The sequence below is a fragment of the Strongylocentrotus purpuratus genome, unplaced genomic scaffold (genome assembly GCF_000002235.5).
Source record: "Strongylocentrotus purpuratus isolate Spur 01 unplaced genomic scaffold, Spur_5.0 spur5_scaffold_5, whole genome shotgun sequence".
NCBI lineage: Eukaryota > Metazoa > Echinodermata > Echinoidea > Camarodonta > Strongylocentrotidae > Strongylocentrotus > Strongylocentrotus purpuratus.
The window spans coordinates 38,327,745-38,347,481 of record NW_022145611.1 but is presented as its reverse complement, the minus strand read 5'-3'; the positions used below and the strand labels follow the sequence as shown (position 1 = coordinate 38,347,481).

General features: G+C 38.7%; 1 protein-coding gene across 1 annotated transcript in view; it reads left to right on the top strand.

Annotated features, from left to right (window-relative positions):
- The window catches only part of LOC105442687 (stabilin-2-like), a 39,977-nt gene extending 25,602 nt beyond the window's left edge, over positions 1 to 14,375 (top strand). Inside the window, exons 4-11 of the mRNA XM_030999199.1 lie at positions 3,194 to 3,283; positions 6,738 to 6,827; positions 7,995 to 8,084; positions 9,237 to 9,326; positions 10,476 to 10,565; positions 11,727 to 11,816; positions 12,968 to 13,057; positions 14,200 to 14,375. Of these exons, the coding sequence (XP_030855059.1) occupies positions 3,194 to 3,283; positions 6,738 to 6,827; positions 7,995 to 8,084; positions 9,237 to 9,326; positions 10,476 to 10,565; positions 11,727 to 11,816; positions 12,968 to 13,057; positions 14,200 to 14,375 (806 nt within the window). The remainder of the gene's footprint in view (positions 1 to 3,193; positions 3,284 to 6,737; positions 6,828 to 7,994; positions 8,085 to 9,236; positions 9,327 to 10,475; positions 10,566 to 11,726; positions 11,817 to 12,967; positions 13,058 to 14,199) is intronic.
- Positions 14,376 to 19,737: the final 5,362 nt, after the last annotated feature.

Here is a 19,737-nt window from a genome sequence, read left to right as displayed (position 1 = left end):
CCTAAATATAACAACAATTCTTCATAGGACTCCAGTAGATGTGTTTTACTTGGCGGTCGATACCAATTTATAAAAATAAAAGGCTTTGTAAGTATGCTTTAAACGAATCTGAATGCAAATAACTTCAAGTTGATCTACTGAACTAGGCACTATTAACTTTTCAAATGTAACATTGTCATTTATGTATATGACAACTCCTCCACCTATTCTGTCTCTATCATTTCTAATTACATTGAAATGAGGTATACTTATTTCACTATCTGCAAATGAATTATCAAGCCGGTCTCATTTAGAGCTAAAACGTGAATATCATTATTGCATAATATAGACCCAATTTCATCAAAATGCTTCAATAAGCTAACGATGTTCAAATGAACAAATTTGACACCTTTATCACATAATTTAGAGTATATTCAACAGGACTGATTACTTGTTTTTATTAAAATGCCTATCCCGTTTCTACGGTCGTTTACTTCTCTCCAATTATGATGGATGATTGTGATAAAAGGGTAACTGTTTCAAAACACAACGGCCCGAATTCACAAAGGAGGTTTGTCGACAAACCTTGGTTTTCGTGCGTCATATGACGCGTTTCGACGCGTTTTTACAAACTAGGTTTGTAAAAAATGCGTCAAAACGCGTCATTATGACGTACATAAACCTCGGTTTGTCGTCAAACTTCCTTTGTGAATCGGGCCAGAATGTGCAGATCCACGCTATGAATACTTCAGAGGGATTATAATGCGTCAGACACATGAGCGCATGATTTATGCACCCATTTTCTACACTGTGTGCATAATAGACCTTTTTGATTTACCTGAACAGACTTTTGGCATATCCCGCAAAGACAATCCTTAACCATTAGGTATGTAATTTATAGATCATAAAAAGATCAAACAACTAAAAGATATATCAGGATCAAAGAACAAGGACGTTGAAATTCTAGCAATGCACCACGCTGAATAGAAGCACTGAGATATCAGGCCCTATAAAGTAGATGCTTAAATCATTTCAAGTCACATATGCATTTCATTGTTTTTAATGTACAATTAGTAAAGAATACCAAATAATATTGATCATAATTATAAATCACAACTTATTACTCTGATGTAATCTTTTCCTATTATCAATAACATTATGATACACAACAAGAACTGTTTACAAAGTGAAAATATCTGAGCGATTTTTCCCATTTGCGGAGGTAAACAAAAAAATAAAAAATAAGTGGTCACACGCGTCTTGTTTAGAGCCCATCATACGCCTTATTTTGCTTCAATTGATTGATTGATTGATTTTATTCGTCAAGTATAGTACAATGAATGGATACATAAAGCAAAACGAAACGAGAAGATACATTGACAGGATAACCCATGAAAGCCGGAAAAGGCTTATTTCCAACGGGGTCCTATAAAGTACGTGTACAGTACGGCATGAGAATAAAATATCACAACTAATAACTACTACGAATATTACGAATAAATAATATAACATAAACAACAACAAAACTTTCTAGAACTTATAGCAAACAATGATCTACGGTATATTATGCAAGATTAAACTTAAAAACATGCGCTACACATAATGAACTGTGATTTAAGATAACTGATATTACTGTTCCTGAAGGGATTCATGCTCTAGGTATTGTTTTAATACACTTTTAAAGTGTGAAAAATTCTTAACTATTTTGACATGTTTTGGGAGAGAATTCCAAAATTGGATACCATTAAAATAAAAAGAGTTTCCAATTTGTCCTTTTCGCTTGGGTAAAACAAAATTAAAATGACTATTTCTTGTATCGTATCCATGGATATTTGAGACACGAGCAAAATTATTAGTAATATAATGATCTACATCTGAGTAGTATATTTTATGGACATGGTGTAACACGAGTTGTTTAGACATTTGACCTACATAGAGTATACCTGCTTCTTCAAGTTCATTTTTCCCGACGTGTGTTCTTGGGCCTAAGCAATTAATAAATCTTACCATCTTATTCTGAATTATTCTTAACTTTTTCTTATCCATCTTGCCCAGACTACTGTACCAAGCAGCATTAGCATAATCACATAAACATTGTATCAAAGCAAAACACAAAATACGTCTCGACTTCATGTTCATACAAGTTTGGTATCTAGACAAAAATTTTAAGCGAGAATTAGCCTTTTTGGCAATTGAATCTACCAAACCTGTCCATGACAGATCACTAGTTAAATTTATTCCTAAATATTTTACTGAATCTTTACTCTCAATCACTTGATTATTATAGGTAACCTTGAAGTCACGTGTATATTTAAACTTTCCCTTCGAACAAAATAAAATACTTTCTGTTTTTCCAACATGTAAACTAAGCTTGTTGTCTGTCATCCATTCGATGCATTTTGCCAATTCTGCACTTAGTTTTTCTTCAATTGACTTAGGATTTGTATCTGAATATAGTAACACACTATCGTCATCATATAAAAGTAATTTAGAATCATTAACACAAGTACACATATCATTAATATAACACATAAGAGAATGGGGCCTAAAATGCTCCCTTGTGGAACCCCGCATTTAATAGGCTGGGAATCAGATATTACCTTCTGCATAGTTACCACTTGATGACGATTAGTTAAATATGATCTAAACCATTTAACACATGCCGAATCCAAACCCATCACTTCCAATTTCTTTAACAGTATGTTATGATTTACAGTATCAAAGGCTTTCACATTGTCAAAACCGTCATTATTTCTGTAAAAGTAATTATTAAAGGATGTTTTCCAAATGCTTTTGAATATTTTTGACTTTAAGTAATTCAATTACACACAAAAGGTTATACATGTAAAAACGGCACGGTCTATCCCTTTGAATCTTGGTACACTTATCGCCTCCAATAGTCCGAAACTGCTCAATGAATGTCAATGACGATAGTAGACCATTTTTACTTTGTCCTGAAGTTATGTTCATATCTAGAAAAAAACGGGACAGCGACTCGGTTTGAAACTTAGAACTGAATAGTATAAAATTAGTAAAAATGACATTGTAGTCGTCGTAATTCATCATCATCACAGTCGTTATCAATACAGTTATCTTTAGGATTATCACCATCATCATCGTATTCAGGTTCTTTTTAGTCGTTTTTATTGTCAATAAAAGAACTTAAATACAGACCATCTCATACTTGTTCACAATTGTCATTGGTTCTTTACAGTCAACTGTACCGATAACGCGGGCTGCCGATACGAAGAGACTTGTGAGTCGGGTACATGCACCTGTCCAGCTAATTTAACCTGTGACGGAGGTAAGATTTCTTCAAACCTCCTACCTTTCAACTCAGGCTTCGCATTTCCATTCCATTCGATCCCCGATGAAAAGTCACAATGTTAATTTTAGTTCATTGACCTTTATTAGTTGATTCAAAGCGAGGAACTGACGAACAAACTTTGCTCTAAGAATCATTCTATCTTCCAAAATAACAAAAGTGTGAATCAAGCTACAGTGTCAATCAGTAGAAGAATGTCGAAAACTGTAAGTCTCTAATAACACTGAGTCTGGGGCTCTACATCAGTCGCGAACACATGGTGGGGGGGGGGGGGGGGGGGGGGGGGGGGGTTAAACCCACCTCACTTTTTTAATTTTTTTTTGCTCAAGGGTTGGGGAGGGGTTGTGCTGCATGAAAAATAATAAATGCTCCTTTAACCCCTACCCCAACCAACCAAGCGAAATATTGGTCGACGCGATTTTCCCATATGCGGGAACAAACAAAAATGTAATAATAAGTTGTCACAACCCCCCCCCCTCCCTCCGCCCCCGTCCTTCCTCCCCACTGAGCAAAATATCAGTCGAAGCGATTTTCCAATATACAGATCAGGCGCGGATCCAGGGGGGGGGGGCCGAGCGGGCCTTGGCCCCCCCCCCCCCCCCGCAAAAAAAAAAAAAAAAAAGAAAGAAAGGAAAAGAAGGGAAAGGGAAAGAAAGAAGAGGAAGAAGAAAAGAAAAGGGGGAAGAAGGAGATCAGGGGGCGAAAGGGCCTTGCCTCCCAGGCTGTCCCCCCCCCCCGCCCCATCAAAAAAAAAATAAGAGAGAAGGAAGGAAGGGGAAAGAAAAAAGGAAAAGAGGAGATACTGGCGTACTGATAGAGGGGGGGGGGGGGGGGGGGGCTTGGGGGAAATCAAATTCAAACGTGGTTTATTTCTAATTCCACAACGGTGGATTACAAATAATGCTGAAATGACATAATTTCCGAAATTTTTCCTCACTTTTTAGTAAATTATACGTTTGTATGTGTTTGTTGAAAAATGACAAATTCCTAAATTTACAACCAGGCAAAAAATATGATTCTTGAGATTCGTACATGTCAGGGCCCGAGGTACGGCGGGGATCGAGAACCTCGAGTCCCCCCCCCCCTCCCCCACTTTTCTTGACAAAGTATATTAAAGAGAAATAAAATAGAATGAGAGCAAGAAAGTGAGAATAGTTAACTGCCAGTGTTAACAAAATAATGAGGCATCAAAATATGCTCATCTGACCTTTATTAAACGCTTAAAACCCCTGAGCTTCCGGGGCCGGCTCCGCCGTCTCGACCCCACCAGGGGCCCTAAGGCGGGCCCCTGAATGCTTATCTGATCGTAATTTATTGCCTTAAACCCCTGAGCTTGCGGGGTCGGACAAGGTATCAAGATGTGTTTATCTGACCACAGGCGCGTAGCCATAGGGGGGGGGGGGCGGTCCCCCCTCCAATCGAAAGAGGACGTAGGAAGAAAAAGGAGCAGACAAAGAACATTTTGAAATTCAGACAAGGATTAAGAGTATAGAGAACGGTACAACGCATCGTTTTCTTTCTCTAATAATAAAACGTCAAAGCCTCGCGCAGGAGGGGAGGGGGGGGGGGGGGGCTGAATTCAGACGAAGATTCAGAGGCGAGAACGGTAATACGAATCTTTAATGATTTAATGAAACGTAATAGCTACTGCGCTTCGCGCGGGATGGAGGTGAAACTAAATTCCGATGAGGTTTATTTTCGAGAACGGTACAATGAATCGTCTTCTTCTCTAACGATTAAATGAAGATTAAAAGCTTCCGCGCTTTGCGCGAGAGGGGGGGGGGGGGACCTGAATTCAGACGAGGATTAAGAGTCAATAACTGTACAACGAATCTTCATTTTTCTCTAATGATTTAATAAAACGTAGAAGCTTCCGCGCTTCGCGCAGGAGGGGGAGGGGGACGGGGACTAATTTTAGACAAGGATTAAGAGTCGAGAACTGTACAACGAATCGTTTTCTTCCTCTAATGATTTATTGAAACGTAAGAGCCTCTGCCCTTCGCGCGGGAGGGGGGGGGGGACTGAATTCAGACGAGGATTAAGAGTCCAGAACGGTACAACGAATTGTCTTCTTTCTCTAATGATTTAATGCAACGTAGAAGCTTCCGCGCTAGGCGCAGGAGGGGGAGGGGGGGGGGGACTGATTTTAGACAAGGATTAAGAGTCGAAAACTGTACAACGAATAGTTTTCTTTCTCTAATGATTTAATGAATCTTAAAAGCTTCCGCGCTTCGCGCGGAAAGGGGGGGGGGGAACTGAAATCAGACGAGGACAAAGGGTCGAGAACGGTACAACGAATCGTCTTCTTTCTTTAATAGTTGAATAAAACGTCAAAGCTTCCGCGCTTCGCGCAGGAGGGGGAGGGGGACTGAATTTAGACAAGGATTAAGAGTCGAGAACTGTACAACGAATTGTTTTCTTTCTCTAATGATTTAATGAAACGTAAAAGCTTCCGCGCTTCGCGCTGGAGGGGGAGGGGGGGGGGGGGGGGACTGAATTTAGACAAGGATTAAGAGTCGAGAACTCTACAACGAATCGTCTTCTTTCTCTAATAATTTAACAAATCGTAAAATTTTCCGCGCTTCGCGCGGGAGGGAAAGAAACTAAATTCAGACGAGAATTATTTTCGAGAACGGTACAACGAATCGTCTTCTTTCTCTAATAATATAATGAAACTTCAAAGCCTGGGAGGGGGTAACTCGCCCCCCCCCTTCACCGACCCCCCCCCCCCGCCCCCGCATGACGTCACTGTTGGTCGCCATTACGTACCAATATTTGGCTCGCATAATTTCAAATTTGGGCCCCCCCCTAAGAAATCCTGGATCCGCGCCTGTACAGATTACCAAACAATATTGAGCATAATTATCAAATCACAACATATTACTCTGATCTCATCTTTTCGTCTTATCAATTACATTATGATACACAACAAGAACTATTTACAAATTGTGTGTTTTGTTTTGTTTTGTTTTCTGCAAAGTTAATTATCAAAGGATTGTTTCCGCATGCTTTTGAATGTTTCGGACCTTTAGTAATTTAATTACACACAAAAGGTTATACATGTAAAAACGTTAAGGTCTATCCCTTTGAAACTTGGTACACTTATCGCCTCAAATAGTCCGAAACTGCTCAATGAATGTCAATGACGATAGTAGACCATTTTTACTTTGTCCTGAAGTTATGTTCATATCTAGAACAAAAACGGGACAGCGACTCGGTTTGAAACTTAGAACTGAATAATATAAAATTAGTAAAAATGACATTGTAGTTGTCGTAATTCATCATCATCACAGTCGTTATCAATACAGTTATCTTTAGGATTATCACCATCATCATCGTATTCAGGTTCTTTTTAGTCGTTTTTATTGTCAATAAAAGAACTTAAATACAGACCATCTCATACTTGTTCACAATTGCCATTGGTTCTTTACAGTCAACTGTACCGATAACGCGGGCTGCCGATACGAAGAGACTTGTGAGTCGGGTACATGCACCTGTCCAGCTAATTTAACCTGTGACGGAGGTAAGATTTCTTCAAACCTCCTACCTTTCAACTCAAGCTTCGCATTTCCATTCCATTCGATCCCCGATGAAAAGTCACAATGTTAATTTTAGTTCATTGACCTTTATTAGTTGATTCAAAGCGAGGAACTGACGAACAAACTTTGCTCTAAGAATCATTCTATCTTAAAAATAACAAAAGTGTGAATCAAGCTACAGTGTCAATCAATAAAAGAATGTCGAAAACTGTAAGTCTCCAATAACACTGAGTCTGGGACTCTACATCAGTCGCGAACACATGGTTGGGGGGGGGGGGGGGGGAGGGGGGGGGGGGGGTTAAACCCACCTCACTTTTTTTTTTTTTTTGCTCAAGGGTTGGGGAGGGGTTGTGCTGCATAAACAAAAGAATTAAAGCTCCTTTAACCCCTCCCCCCCCCCAACCAAGCGAAATATTGGTCGACGCGATTTTCCCATATGCGGGAACAAATAAAAATGTAATAATAAGTTGTCATTCCCCCCCCCCCCCTCTCCTCCGCCACCGTCCTTCCTCCCCACTGAGCAAAATATCAGTCGAAGCGATTTTCCAATATACAGATTACCAAACAATATTGAGCATAATTATCAAATCACAACATATTACTCTGATCTCAACTTTTCGTCTTATCAATTACATTATGATACACAACAAGAACTATTTACAAATTGTGTGTTTTGTTTTGTTTTATTTTCTGCAAAGTTAATTATCAAAGGATTGTTTCCGCATGCTTTTGAATGTTTTGGACCTTTAGTAATTTAATTACACACAAAAGGTTATACATGTAAAAACGTCAAGGTCTATCCCTTTGAAACTTGGTACACTTATCGCCTCAAATAGTCCGAAACTGCTCGGTGAATGTCAATGACTAAGGTAGACCGTTTTTACTTTGTCCTGAAGTTATGTTCATATCTAGAACAAAAACGGGACAGCGACTCGGTTTGAAACTTAGAACTGAATAGTATAAAATTAGTAAAAATGACATTGTAGTTGTCGTAATTTATCATCATCACAGTCGTTATCAATACAGTAATCTTTATGATTATCACCATCATCATCGTGTTCAGGTTCTTTTCAGTCGTTTGTATTGTCATTAAAAGAACTTAAATACAGACCATCTCATACTTGTTCACAATTGTCATTGGTTCTTTACAGTCACCTGTACCGTTGACGCGGGTTGCGAGAACGGAAAGACTTGTGAGTCGGGTACGTGCACCTGTCCAGCTAATTTAACCTGTGACGGAGGTAAGATTTCTTTAAACCTCCTACCTTTCAACTCAGGCTTCGCATCCCCATTCGTTCACCAATGAAAAGTCACAATGTTAATTTTTAATTCAATGGCCTTTATTGTAGATTCAAAGCGAGGAACTGACGAACAAACTTTGCTCCAAAAAACATTCTATCTTCCAAAATAACAAAAGTGTGAATCAAGCTACAGTGTCAATCAATAAAAGAATGTCGAAAACTGTAAGTCTCCAATAACACTGAGTCTGGGGCTCTACATCAGTCGCGAACACATGGTTGGGGGGGAGGGGGGGGGGGGGGGGGTTAAACCCACCTCACTTTTTTTTTTTTTTGCTCAAGGGTTGGGGAGGGGTTGTGCTGCATAAACAAAAGAATTAAAGCTCCTTTAACCCCTCCCCCCCCCCAACCAAGCGAAATATTGGTCGACGCAATTTTCCCATATGCGGGAACAAATAAAAATGTAATAATAAGTTGTCATTCCCCCCCCCCTCTCCTCCGCCACCGTCCTTCCTCCCCACTGAGCAAAATATCAGTCGAAGCGATTTTCCAATATACAGATTACCAAACAATATTGAGCATAATTATCAAATCACAACATATTACACTGATCTCAACTTTTCGTCTTATCAATTACATTATGATACACAACAAGAACTATTTACAAATTGTGTGTTTTGTTTTGTTTTGTTTTCTGCAAAGTTAATTATCAAAGGATTGTTTCCGCATGCTTTTGAATGTTTTGGACCTTTAGTAATTTAATTACACACAAAAGGTTATACATGTAAAAACGTCAAGGTCTATCCCTTTGAATCTTGGTACACTTATCGCCTCAAATAGTCCGAAACTGCTCGGTGAATGTCAATGACTAAGGTAGACCGTTTTTACTTTGTCCTGAAGTTATGTTCATATCTAGAACAAAAACGGGACAGCGACTCGGTTTGAAACTTAGAACTGAATAGTATAAAATTAGTAAAAATGACATTGTAGTCGTCGTAATTCATCATCATCACAGTCGTTATCAATACAGTTATCTTTAGGATTATCACCATCATCATCGTATTCAGGTTCTTTTTAGTCGTTTTTATTGTCAATAAAAGAACTTAAATACAGACCATCTCATACTTGTTCACAATTGTCATTGGTTCTTTACAGTCAACTGTACCGATAACGCGGGCTGCCGATACGAAGAGACTTGTGAGTCGGGTACATGCACCTGTCCAGCTAATTTAACCTGTGACGGAGGTAAGATTTCTTCAAACCTCCTACCTTTCAACTCAGGCTTCGCATTTCCATTCCATTCGATCCCCGATGAAAAGTCACAATGTTAATTTTAGTTCATTGACCTTTATTAGTTGATTCAAAGCGAGGAACTGACGAACAAACTTTGCTCTAAGAATCATTCTATCTTCCAAAATAACAAAAGTGTGAATCAAGCTACAGTGTCAATCAGTAGAAGAATGTCGAAAACTGTAAGTCTCTAATAACACTGAGTCTGGGGCTCTACATCAGTCGCGAACACATGGTTGGGGGGGGGGGGGGGGGGTTAAACCCACCTCACTTTTTAATTTTTTTTTTGCTCAAGGGTTGGGGAGGGGTTGTGCTGCATGAAAAATAATAAATGCTCCTTTAACCCCTACCCCAACCAACCAAGCGAAATATTGGTCGACGCGATTTTCCCATATGCGGGAACAAACAAAAATGTAATAATAAGTTGTCACAACCCCCCCCCCTCCCTCCGCCCCCGTCCTTCCTCCCCACTGAGCAAAATATCAGTCGAAGCGATTTTCCAATATACAGATTACCAAACAATATTGAGCATAATTATCAAATCACAACATATTACTCTGATCTCATCTTTTCGTCTTATCAATTACATTATGATACACAACAAGAACTATTTACAAATTGTGTGTTTTGTTTTGTTTTGTTTTCTGCAAAGTTAATTATCAAAGGATTGTTTCCGCATGCTTTTGAATGTTTCGGACCTTTAGTAATTTAATTACACACAAAAGGTTATACATGTAAAAACGTTAAGGTCTATCCCTTTGAAACTTGGTACACTTATCGCCTCAAATAGTCCGAAACTGCTCAATGAATGTCAATGACGATAGTAGACCATTTTTACTTTGTCCTGAAGTTATGTTCATATCTAGAACAAAAACGGGACAGCGACTCGGTTTGAAACTTAGAACTGAATATATAAAATTAGTAAAAATGACATTGTAGTTGTCGTAATTCATCATCATCACAGTCGTTATCAATACAGTTATCTTTAGGATTATCACCATCATCATCGTATTCAGGTTCTTTTTAGTCGTTTTTATTGTCAATAAAAGAACTTAAATACAGACCATCTCATACTTGTTCACAATTGCCATTGGTTCTTTACAGTCAACTGTACCGATAACGCGGGCTGCCGATACGAAGAGACTTGTGAGTCGGGTACATGCACCTGTCCAGCTAATTTAACCTGTGACGGAGGTAAGATTTCTTCAAACCTCCTACCTTTCAACTCAAGCTTCGCATTTCCATTCCATTCGATCCCCGATGAAAAGTCACAATGTTAATTTTAGTTCATTGACCTTTATTAGTTGATTCAAAGCGAGGAACTGACGAACAAACTTTGCTCTAAGAATCATTCTATCTTAAAAAATAACAAAAGTGTGAATCAAGCTACAGTGTCAATCAATAAAAGAATGTCGAAAACTGTAAGTCTCCAATAACACTGAGTCTGGGACTCTACATCAGTCGCGAACACATGGTTGGGGGGGGGGGGAGGGGGGGGGGGGGGGGTTAAACCCACCTCACTTTTTTTTTTTTTTTGCTCAAGGGTTGGGGAGGGGTTGTGCTGCATAAACAAAAGAATTAAAGCTCCTTTAACCCCTCCCCCCCCCAACCAAGCGAAATATTGGTCGACGCGATTTTCCCATATGCGGGAACAAATAAAAATGTAATAATAAGTTGTCATTCCCCCCCCCCTCTCCTCCGCCACCGTCCTTCCTCCCCACTGAGCAAAATATCAGTCGAAGCGATTTTCCAATATACAGATTACCAAACAATATTGAGCATAATTATCAAATCACAACATATTACTCTGATCTCAACTTTTCGTCTTATCAATTACATTATGATACACAACAAGAACTATTTACAAATTGTGTGTTTTGTTTTGTTTTATTTTCTGCAAAGTTAATTATCAAAGGATTGTTTCCGCATGCTTTTGAATGTTTTGGACCTTTAGTAATTTAATTACACACAAAAGGTTATACATGTAAAAACGTCAAGGTCTATCCCTTTGAAACTTGGTACACTTATCGCCTCAAATAGTCCGAAACTGCTCGGTGAATGTCAATGACTAAGGTAGACCGTTTTTACTTTGTCCTGAAGTTATGTTCATATCTAGAACAAAAACGGGACAGCGACTCGGTTTGAAACTTAGAACTGAATAGTATAAAATTAGTAAAAATGACATTGTAGTTGTCGTAATTTATCATCATCACAGTCGTTATCAATACAGTAATCTTTATGATTATCACCATCATCATCGTGTTCAGGTTCTTTTCAGTCGTTTGTATTGTCATTAAAAGAACTTAAATACAGACCATCTCATACTTGTTCACAATTGTCATTGGTTCTTTACAGTCACCTGTACCGTTGACGCGGGTTGCGAGAACGGAAAGACTTGTGAGTCGGGTACGTGCACCTGTCCAGCTAATTTAACCTGTGACGGAGGTAAGATTTCTTTAAACCTCCTACCTTTCAACTCAGGCTTCGCATCCCCATTCGTTCACCAATGAAAAGTCACAATGTTAATTTTTAATTCAATGGCCTTTATTGTAGATTCAAAGCGAGGAACTGACGAACAAACTTTGCTCCAAAAAACATTCTATCTTCCAAAATAACAAAAGTGTGAATCAAGCTACAGTGTCAATCAATAAAAGAATGTCGAAAACTGTAAGTCTCCAATAACACTGAGTCTGGGGCTCTACATCAGTCGCGAACACATGGTTGGGGGGGAGGGGGGGGGGGGGGGGGGGTTAAACCCACCTCACTTTTTTTTTTTTGCTCAAGGGTTGGGGAGGGGTTGTGCTGCATAAACAAAAGAATTAAAGCTCCTTTAACCCCTCCCCCCCCAACCAAGCGAAATATTGGTCGACGCAATTTTCCCATATGCGGGAACAAATAAAAATGTAATAATAAGTTGTCATTCCCCCCCCCCCTCTCCTCCGCCACCGTCCTTCCTCCCCACTGAGCAAAATATCAGTCGAAGCGATTTTCCAATATACAGATTACCAAACAATATTGAGCATAATTATCAAATCACAACATATTACACTGATCTCAACTTTTCGTCTTATCAATTACATTATGATACACAACAAGAACTATTTACAAATTGTGTGTTTTGTTTTGTTTTGTTTTCTGCAAAGTTAATTATCAAAGGATTGTTTCCGCATGCTTTTGAATGTTTTGGACCTTTAGTAATTTAATTACACACAAAAGGTTATACATGTAAAAACGTCAAGGTCTATCCCTTTGAATCTTGGTACACTTATCGCCTCAAATAGTCCGAAACTGCTCAATGAATGTCAATGACGATAGTAGACCGTTTTTACTTTGTCCTGAAGTTATGTTCATATCTAGAACAAAAACGGGACAGCGACTCGGTTTGAAACTTAGAACTGAATAGTATAAAATTAGTAAAAATGACATTGTAGTTGTCGTAATTTATCATCATCACAGTCGTTATCAATACAGTAATCTTGATGATTATCACCATCATCATCGTGTTCAGGTTCTTTTCAGTCGTTTGTATTGTCATTAAAAGAACTTAAATACAGACCATCTCATACTTGTTCACAATTGTCATTGGTTCTTTACAGTCACCTGTACCGTTGACGCGGGTTGCGAGAACGGAAAGACTTGTGAGTCGGGTACGTGCACCTGTCCAGCTAATTTAACCTGTGACGGAGGTAAGATTTCTTTAAACCTCCTACCTTTCAACTCAGGCTTCGCATCCCCATTCGATCACCAATGAAAAGTCACAATGTTAATTTTTAATTCAATGGCCTTTATTGTAGATTCAAAGCGAGGAACTGACGAACAAACTTTGCTCCAAAAAACATTCTATCTTCCAAAATAACAAAAGTGTGAATCAAGCTACAGTGTCAATCAATAGAAGAATGTCGAAAACTGTAAGTCTCTAATAACACTGAGTCTGGGGCTCTACATCAGTCGCGAACACATGGTTGGGGGGGGGGGGGGGTTAAACCCACCTCACTTTTTTAATTTTTTTTTGCTCAAGGGTTGGGGAGGGGTTGTGCTGCATGAAAAATAATAAATGCTCCTTTAACCCTCCCCCAACCAACCAAGCGAAATATTGGTCGACGCGATTTTCCCATATGCGGGAACAAACAAAAATGTAATAATAAGTTGTCACTACCCCCCCCCCTCTCCTCCGCCACCGTTCTTCCTCCCCACTGAGCAAAATATCAGTCGAAGCGATTTTCCAATATACAGATTACCAAACAATATTGAGCATAATTATCAAATCACAACATATTACTCTGATCTCATCTTTTCGTCTTATCAATTAAATTATGATATACAACAAGAACTATTTACAAATTATGTGTTTTGTTTTGTTTTGTTTTCTGCAAAGTTAATTATCAAAGGATTGTTTCCGCATGCTTTTGAATGTTTTGGACCTTTAGTAATTTAATTACACACAAAAGGTTATACATGTAAAAACGTCAAGGTCTATCCCTTTGAATCTTGGTACACTTATCGCCTCAAATAGTCCGAAACTGCTCAATGAATGTCAATGACGATAGTAGACCGTTTTTACTTTGTCCTGAAGTTATGTTCATATCTAGAACAAAAACGGGACAGCGACTCGGTTTGAAACTTAGAACTGAATAATATAAAATTAGTAAAAATGACATTGTAGTTGTCGTAATTTATCATCATCACAGTCGTTATTAATACAGTTATCTTTAGGATTATCACCATCATCATCGTATTCAGGTTCTTTTTAGTCGTTTTTATTGTCAATAAAAGAACTTAAATACAGACCATCTCATACTTGTTCACAATTGCCATTGGTTATTTACAGTCAACTGTACCGATAACGCGGGCTGCCGATACGAAGAGACTTGTGAGTCGGGTACATGCACCTGTCCAGCTAATTTAACCTGTGACGGAGGTAAGATTTCTTCAAACCTCCTACCTTTCAACTCAGGCTTCGCATTTCCATTCCATTCGATCCCCGATGAAAAGTCACAATGTTAATTTTAGTTCATTGACCTTTATTAGTTGATTCAAAGCGAGGAACTGACGAACAAACTTTGCTCTAAGAATCATTCTATCTTCCAAAATAACAAAAGTGTGAATCAAGCTACAGTGTCAATCAATAAAAGAATGTCGAAAACTGTAAGTCTCCAATAACACTGAGTCTGGGGCTCTACATCAGTCGCGAACACATGGTTGGGGGGGGGGGGGGGGGGGGGTTAAACCCACCTCACTTTTTTTTTTTTTTTTGCTCAAGGGTTGGGGAGGGGTTGTGCTGCATAAACAAAAGAATTAAAGCTCCTTTAACCCCTCCCCCCCCCCCAACCAAGCGAAATATTGGTCGACGCGATTTTCCCATATGCGGGAACAAATAAAAATGTAATAATAAGTTGTCACTACCCCCCCCCCCCCCTCTCCTCCGCCCCCGTCCTTTCTCCCCACTGAGCAAAATATCAGTCGAAGCGATTTTCCAATATACAGATTACCAAACAATATTGAGCATAATTATCAAATCACAACATATTACTCTGATCTCATCTTTTCGTCTTATCAATTACATTATGATATACAACAAGAACTATTTACAAATTGTGTGTTTTGTTTTGTTTTGTTTTCTGCAAAGTTAATTATCAAAGGATTGTTTCCGCATGCTTTTGAATGTTTTGGACCTTTAGTAATTTAATTACACACAAAAGGTTATACATGTAAAAACGTTAAGGTCTATCCCTTTGAAACTTGGTACACTTATCGCCTCAAATAGTCCGAAACTGCTCAATGATATACAAATAACGCACGTCCCAGAGTGCAATAGCGGTGAATGCAGTACGCGCGAGGTTTCTTTAGATTGGTGCCGCTCTGTGAACGAGCCGCTTGCGGCGAGTTGACAGTGCGAACCATCTGAAGAAACCGAGCGTATTGACCAATCACGATGCTTAAAATACTAGAGCCATTTTATAAATGTCAATGACGATAGTAGACCGTTTTTACTTTGTCCTGAAGTTATGTTCATATCTAGAACAAAAACGGGACAGCGACTCGGTTTGAAACTTAGAACTGAATAGTATAAAATTAGTAAAAATGACATTGTATTCGTCTTAATTCATCATCATCACAGTCGTTATCAATACAGTTATCTTTAAGATTATCACCATCATCATCGTGTTCAGGTTCTTTTTAGTCGTTTTTATTGTAAATAAAAGAACTTAAATACAGACAATCTCATACTTGTTCACAATTGCCATTGGTTCTTTACAGTCATCTGTACCGATAACGCGGGTTGCCGACACGAAGAGACTTGTGAGTCCGGTACATGCACCTGTCCAGCTAATTTAACCTGTGACGGAGGTAAGATTTCTTCAAACCTCCTACCTTTCAACTCAAGCTTCGCATTTCCATTCCATTCGATCCCCGATGAAAAGTCACAATGTTAATTTTAGTTCATTGACCTTTATTAGTTGATTCAAAGCGAGGAACTGACGAACAAACTTTGCTCTAAGAATCATTCTATCTTCCAAAATAACAAAAGTGTGAATCAAGCTACAGTGTCAATCAATAAAAGAATGTCGAAAACTGTAAGTCTCCAATAACACTGAGTCTGGGGCTCTACATGAGTCGCGAACACATGGGGGGGGGGGGGGGGGGGGGGGGGGGGTTAAACCCACCTCACTTTTTTTTTTTTTTTTTTGCTCAAGGGTTGGGGAGGGGTTGTGTTGCATAAACAAAAGAATTAAAGCTCCTTTAACCCCTCCCCCCCCCCAACCAAGCGAAATATTGGTCGACGCGATTTTCCCATATGCGGGAACAAATAAAAATGTAATAATAAGTTGTCACTACCCCCCCCCCCTCTCCTCCGCCCCCGTCCTTCCTCCCCACTGAGCAAAATATCTGTCGAAGCGATTTTCCAATATACAGATTACCAAACAATATTGAGCATAATTATCAAATCACAACACTGCTATTTGTAGATCTGTAATAATTGTGGTAAAGGTAGAGATGCTAGAGCAGAAATGAAACATTTGCAAGCCTATGTCAATGCACGCACACCATGCATGCTGATATAGGCAAGGCGCTGTGTGTACGTGTGTGTTGAAGCCCAGAGCTTCGCACCGTTTTGAATTTCGCATCTTTAGCGCGCGTAAAGCTTGTTATTGACAAGATGAGCTCTGATTGGCTGTATGCAAATGAGTTCATATTCGGGGTCCGGAGCTCAAGTAGGAAATAAAATACGCGGCCCGGCATGGGAGCTTCATTCGAGTCTGAGCAATCGACGACACATTACTGCATCTACAATACGGAGAGAGAAGACCAAGCTTTGAAAAAGAAGGGCAAGCTATGGCACCAAAGAAGCCAAGACGTACGAAGGCCCTCCCTCTCTCCCGGTCCTGCACCACCACCACCACAAGTAGATGGGCAGAAGCAGCCTCAAGATACTCGCCGTTCACCGTCGCCAGGTGAAGAGGAACGTTGCTCGATGGCTGGTGTTACTCTTCCCGGGATCTCGTCAAAGAGTTCTGAAGGCATCCTCAAATAGTTATGAAAGGAGTTAAAATCTTCGGTGAGGAGCTTTCTAGTAAGAAATGATGAGTAGTGGCCCAACTGCTGCCTTCTGTCTTCCGATAACCAATTGTGCGCACCGACATGGATCTTTCCTTCTCATCACTTCTCATCACTCTGGCCTTCACTCTCTGCAACTGTTGCTGGCCTTATTCTTGCTGACGCAAAGACTGGATGTATGCACCCAGGTGACCCAGCAAACACGCAAACAATACAATTTTCGTCATCTTGGGCATTTATGACGCTGTCTCGTCGAAATATCAGGATACAAGGATTGCGATTGCTTGAAAGGCCTTCTTTTTATACCGTGGGTGCTCCAAAGCTGCTCACCGTCCACGTGTCATCAGTAGTTAGCCTTGACAGAACGTGAAAAACGTGTCAGACCTTGATCAGAACGTGAGAAACGTGAGGGTCCCCATCAAAACGGACGGGCCGAGAGGGAACGTCCTACACTCTAAATGAAAACTGCTCAATGTTGAGTAAAATGGTACTCTTTTAAGTAGTTAAAAGGGAACCGCTCAACTTTTGAGTAAACTTTACTCAGCATGTATTGAGTAACAAATCTACTCATCAGTTGAGTAAAAATATTACTCAATAAAGGACTAAATCTCTACTCAGTTTCAATGAGTCAATCTTTACTCAATATTTACTCCTTTGTTGAGCGGTTCCCTTTTTACTTAGCATCTGGGTAGAAACATACACAACTCATGTCGAGTAAGAAACTGCTCATGAGTTGAGCCAAATTTTACTCAATTAACGAGTACATATTTTGACTCAAAGGTCCGAATTCACAAAGGAGGTTTGTCGACAAACCTCCTTTTGTTTCGTCAAACCTTCTTTTGTTTGTTACAAACCAGGTTTGTAAAAAACGCGTAAAAACGCGTCATATGACATATGTAAACTAAGGTTTAACGACAAACCTCCTTTTTGAATTCGGGCCAAATTGTTTGAGCAATTTTTTGCTCAAATATTGAGTATGATTTTTTTCTGTGTAACGCTTAGTTGCTCAATCAATATTGAGTAAAAACATGTACTAAGTTATTAAGTACATGTTTTTACTTATTACTGATTAAAACTAAGGTGGATTCAACTAGGGTTGTAACTGTTTGACTAAGGGTTTAACTAAACCGCTGATTATGTTTTTTTTTAAACAGCTGTTAAGTAACCATTATTTGTCAATAGAAAATATAAACCATAATTTTGCCTGATTTCTAAATTTAGCATTGATTTGAAGTTCTTCACTCACACACTATGCAAATAATATAAAGTCCACGACATTTTAAATTCAGTAACATAATTTGTGGACTTTAATTTCCAAAATCAGTTAAAATCACAGTAAAAACTAAGAGTTCTCTCATCATAATGATATTAAAAAGTATGTAGTTTAAACATTTCAATTCTAAAACAATGTTACTTTACATCGCATCATCATAATCAGCATTCAAGTTTTGGGCATCAATTCTGAATGTTAAATATCAGTAACATAATTTGTGGACTTTAATTTCCAAAATCAGTTGAACCACAGTGAAAACTCAGAGTTCTCTCATCATACATGATATTAAAAAGTATGTAGTTTAACAATTTCACTTTTAAAACAATGTTACTTTACATCGAATCATCGAAATGAGCTTTCAAGTTGTTTGCATCAATTCTGTAAGTTAAATATTTGACACATATAGACAAGGATTAATGCCATCAATGCAAATCAAGTAAACAAAAGTTTAATTATAGGAATCCCCTGATTTATATTTTTACAGTGCCTCCCAGAAAAAACGAAACAGAGAATTATCGATATGTTATCATAATTTAATCACAAATAATAAATAACACATATTTGTAAAGCTTAGGTCCTCCACTTTTATTTAATGCAACTAGCATGATGCATATTTCACGCATGAGTGATCAAAATAAATTTGAAGAAAGGATACCAAAATGTCATAAGGCAAACATAATTGACAAAAGACTTAACACCGTTTCGTTTACAATCAGCCATGCATGAGGTCTTTTTTTCTATGGCTGATCTTCAACGAAACAGAGTTAAATCTTTTGTCAATTGTGTTTGTTGTTACGACAGGCAGCCAGTGAAAGCGAAGTCGTTTAATCATGGATCTACTACAAATGGAAACTGATCGGTACCATAATACATGCATGCACCTGACTCTGTCAAAAGTATCATAATGACATTCCAAACATGTTTCCAAGCTTTGAGCTCATCACGACCGCCGCCAGTCAGCCATAACAAATTTTAAAAAAGAACTATGCCTGGAACTCTAAAAAAATGCCTGCGCAAAAGAAGCTTAATCGCTTGAAATCACGGAAATTTATTTGCAGTTGTGGCGCACATATAAATATGAACGTTTATGAAGTCTTCAATAGAAAATTAGAAGTAGTTTACAAGAGAAACCTGTAAATTTGGCTGTAACATAATGATCACAAACTTCATTTTAAAACTTATCCTATCCATTTCCAAGGAATAGAAGGTAATAGGACAGTAAAGAATATCTATTTCTCAAAGTTTTGCAAGTCCAGATGTATGTCCACCATGCAGTGTCCACTTCTTTAATAATCAATCTAATATCACACAAATTGCCATAATTTGGGGTTCACTGCTCCTCTAACTGCTCTTAAATCACGATACTTATCCTGAAACTACACTCTGGGCCCTGGCCTAGCGAAAATAATCTGAAGAAATGTAAAAGTTCTTTTGTCTGTGATGATGCGTGATTAAATAATAAACATTGTCGCGTCAAATAAATGTCCCATCAACATACACATTATCAGGTGGTGGTGATAATGATGTGATCAAAGA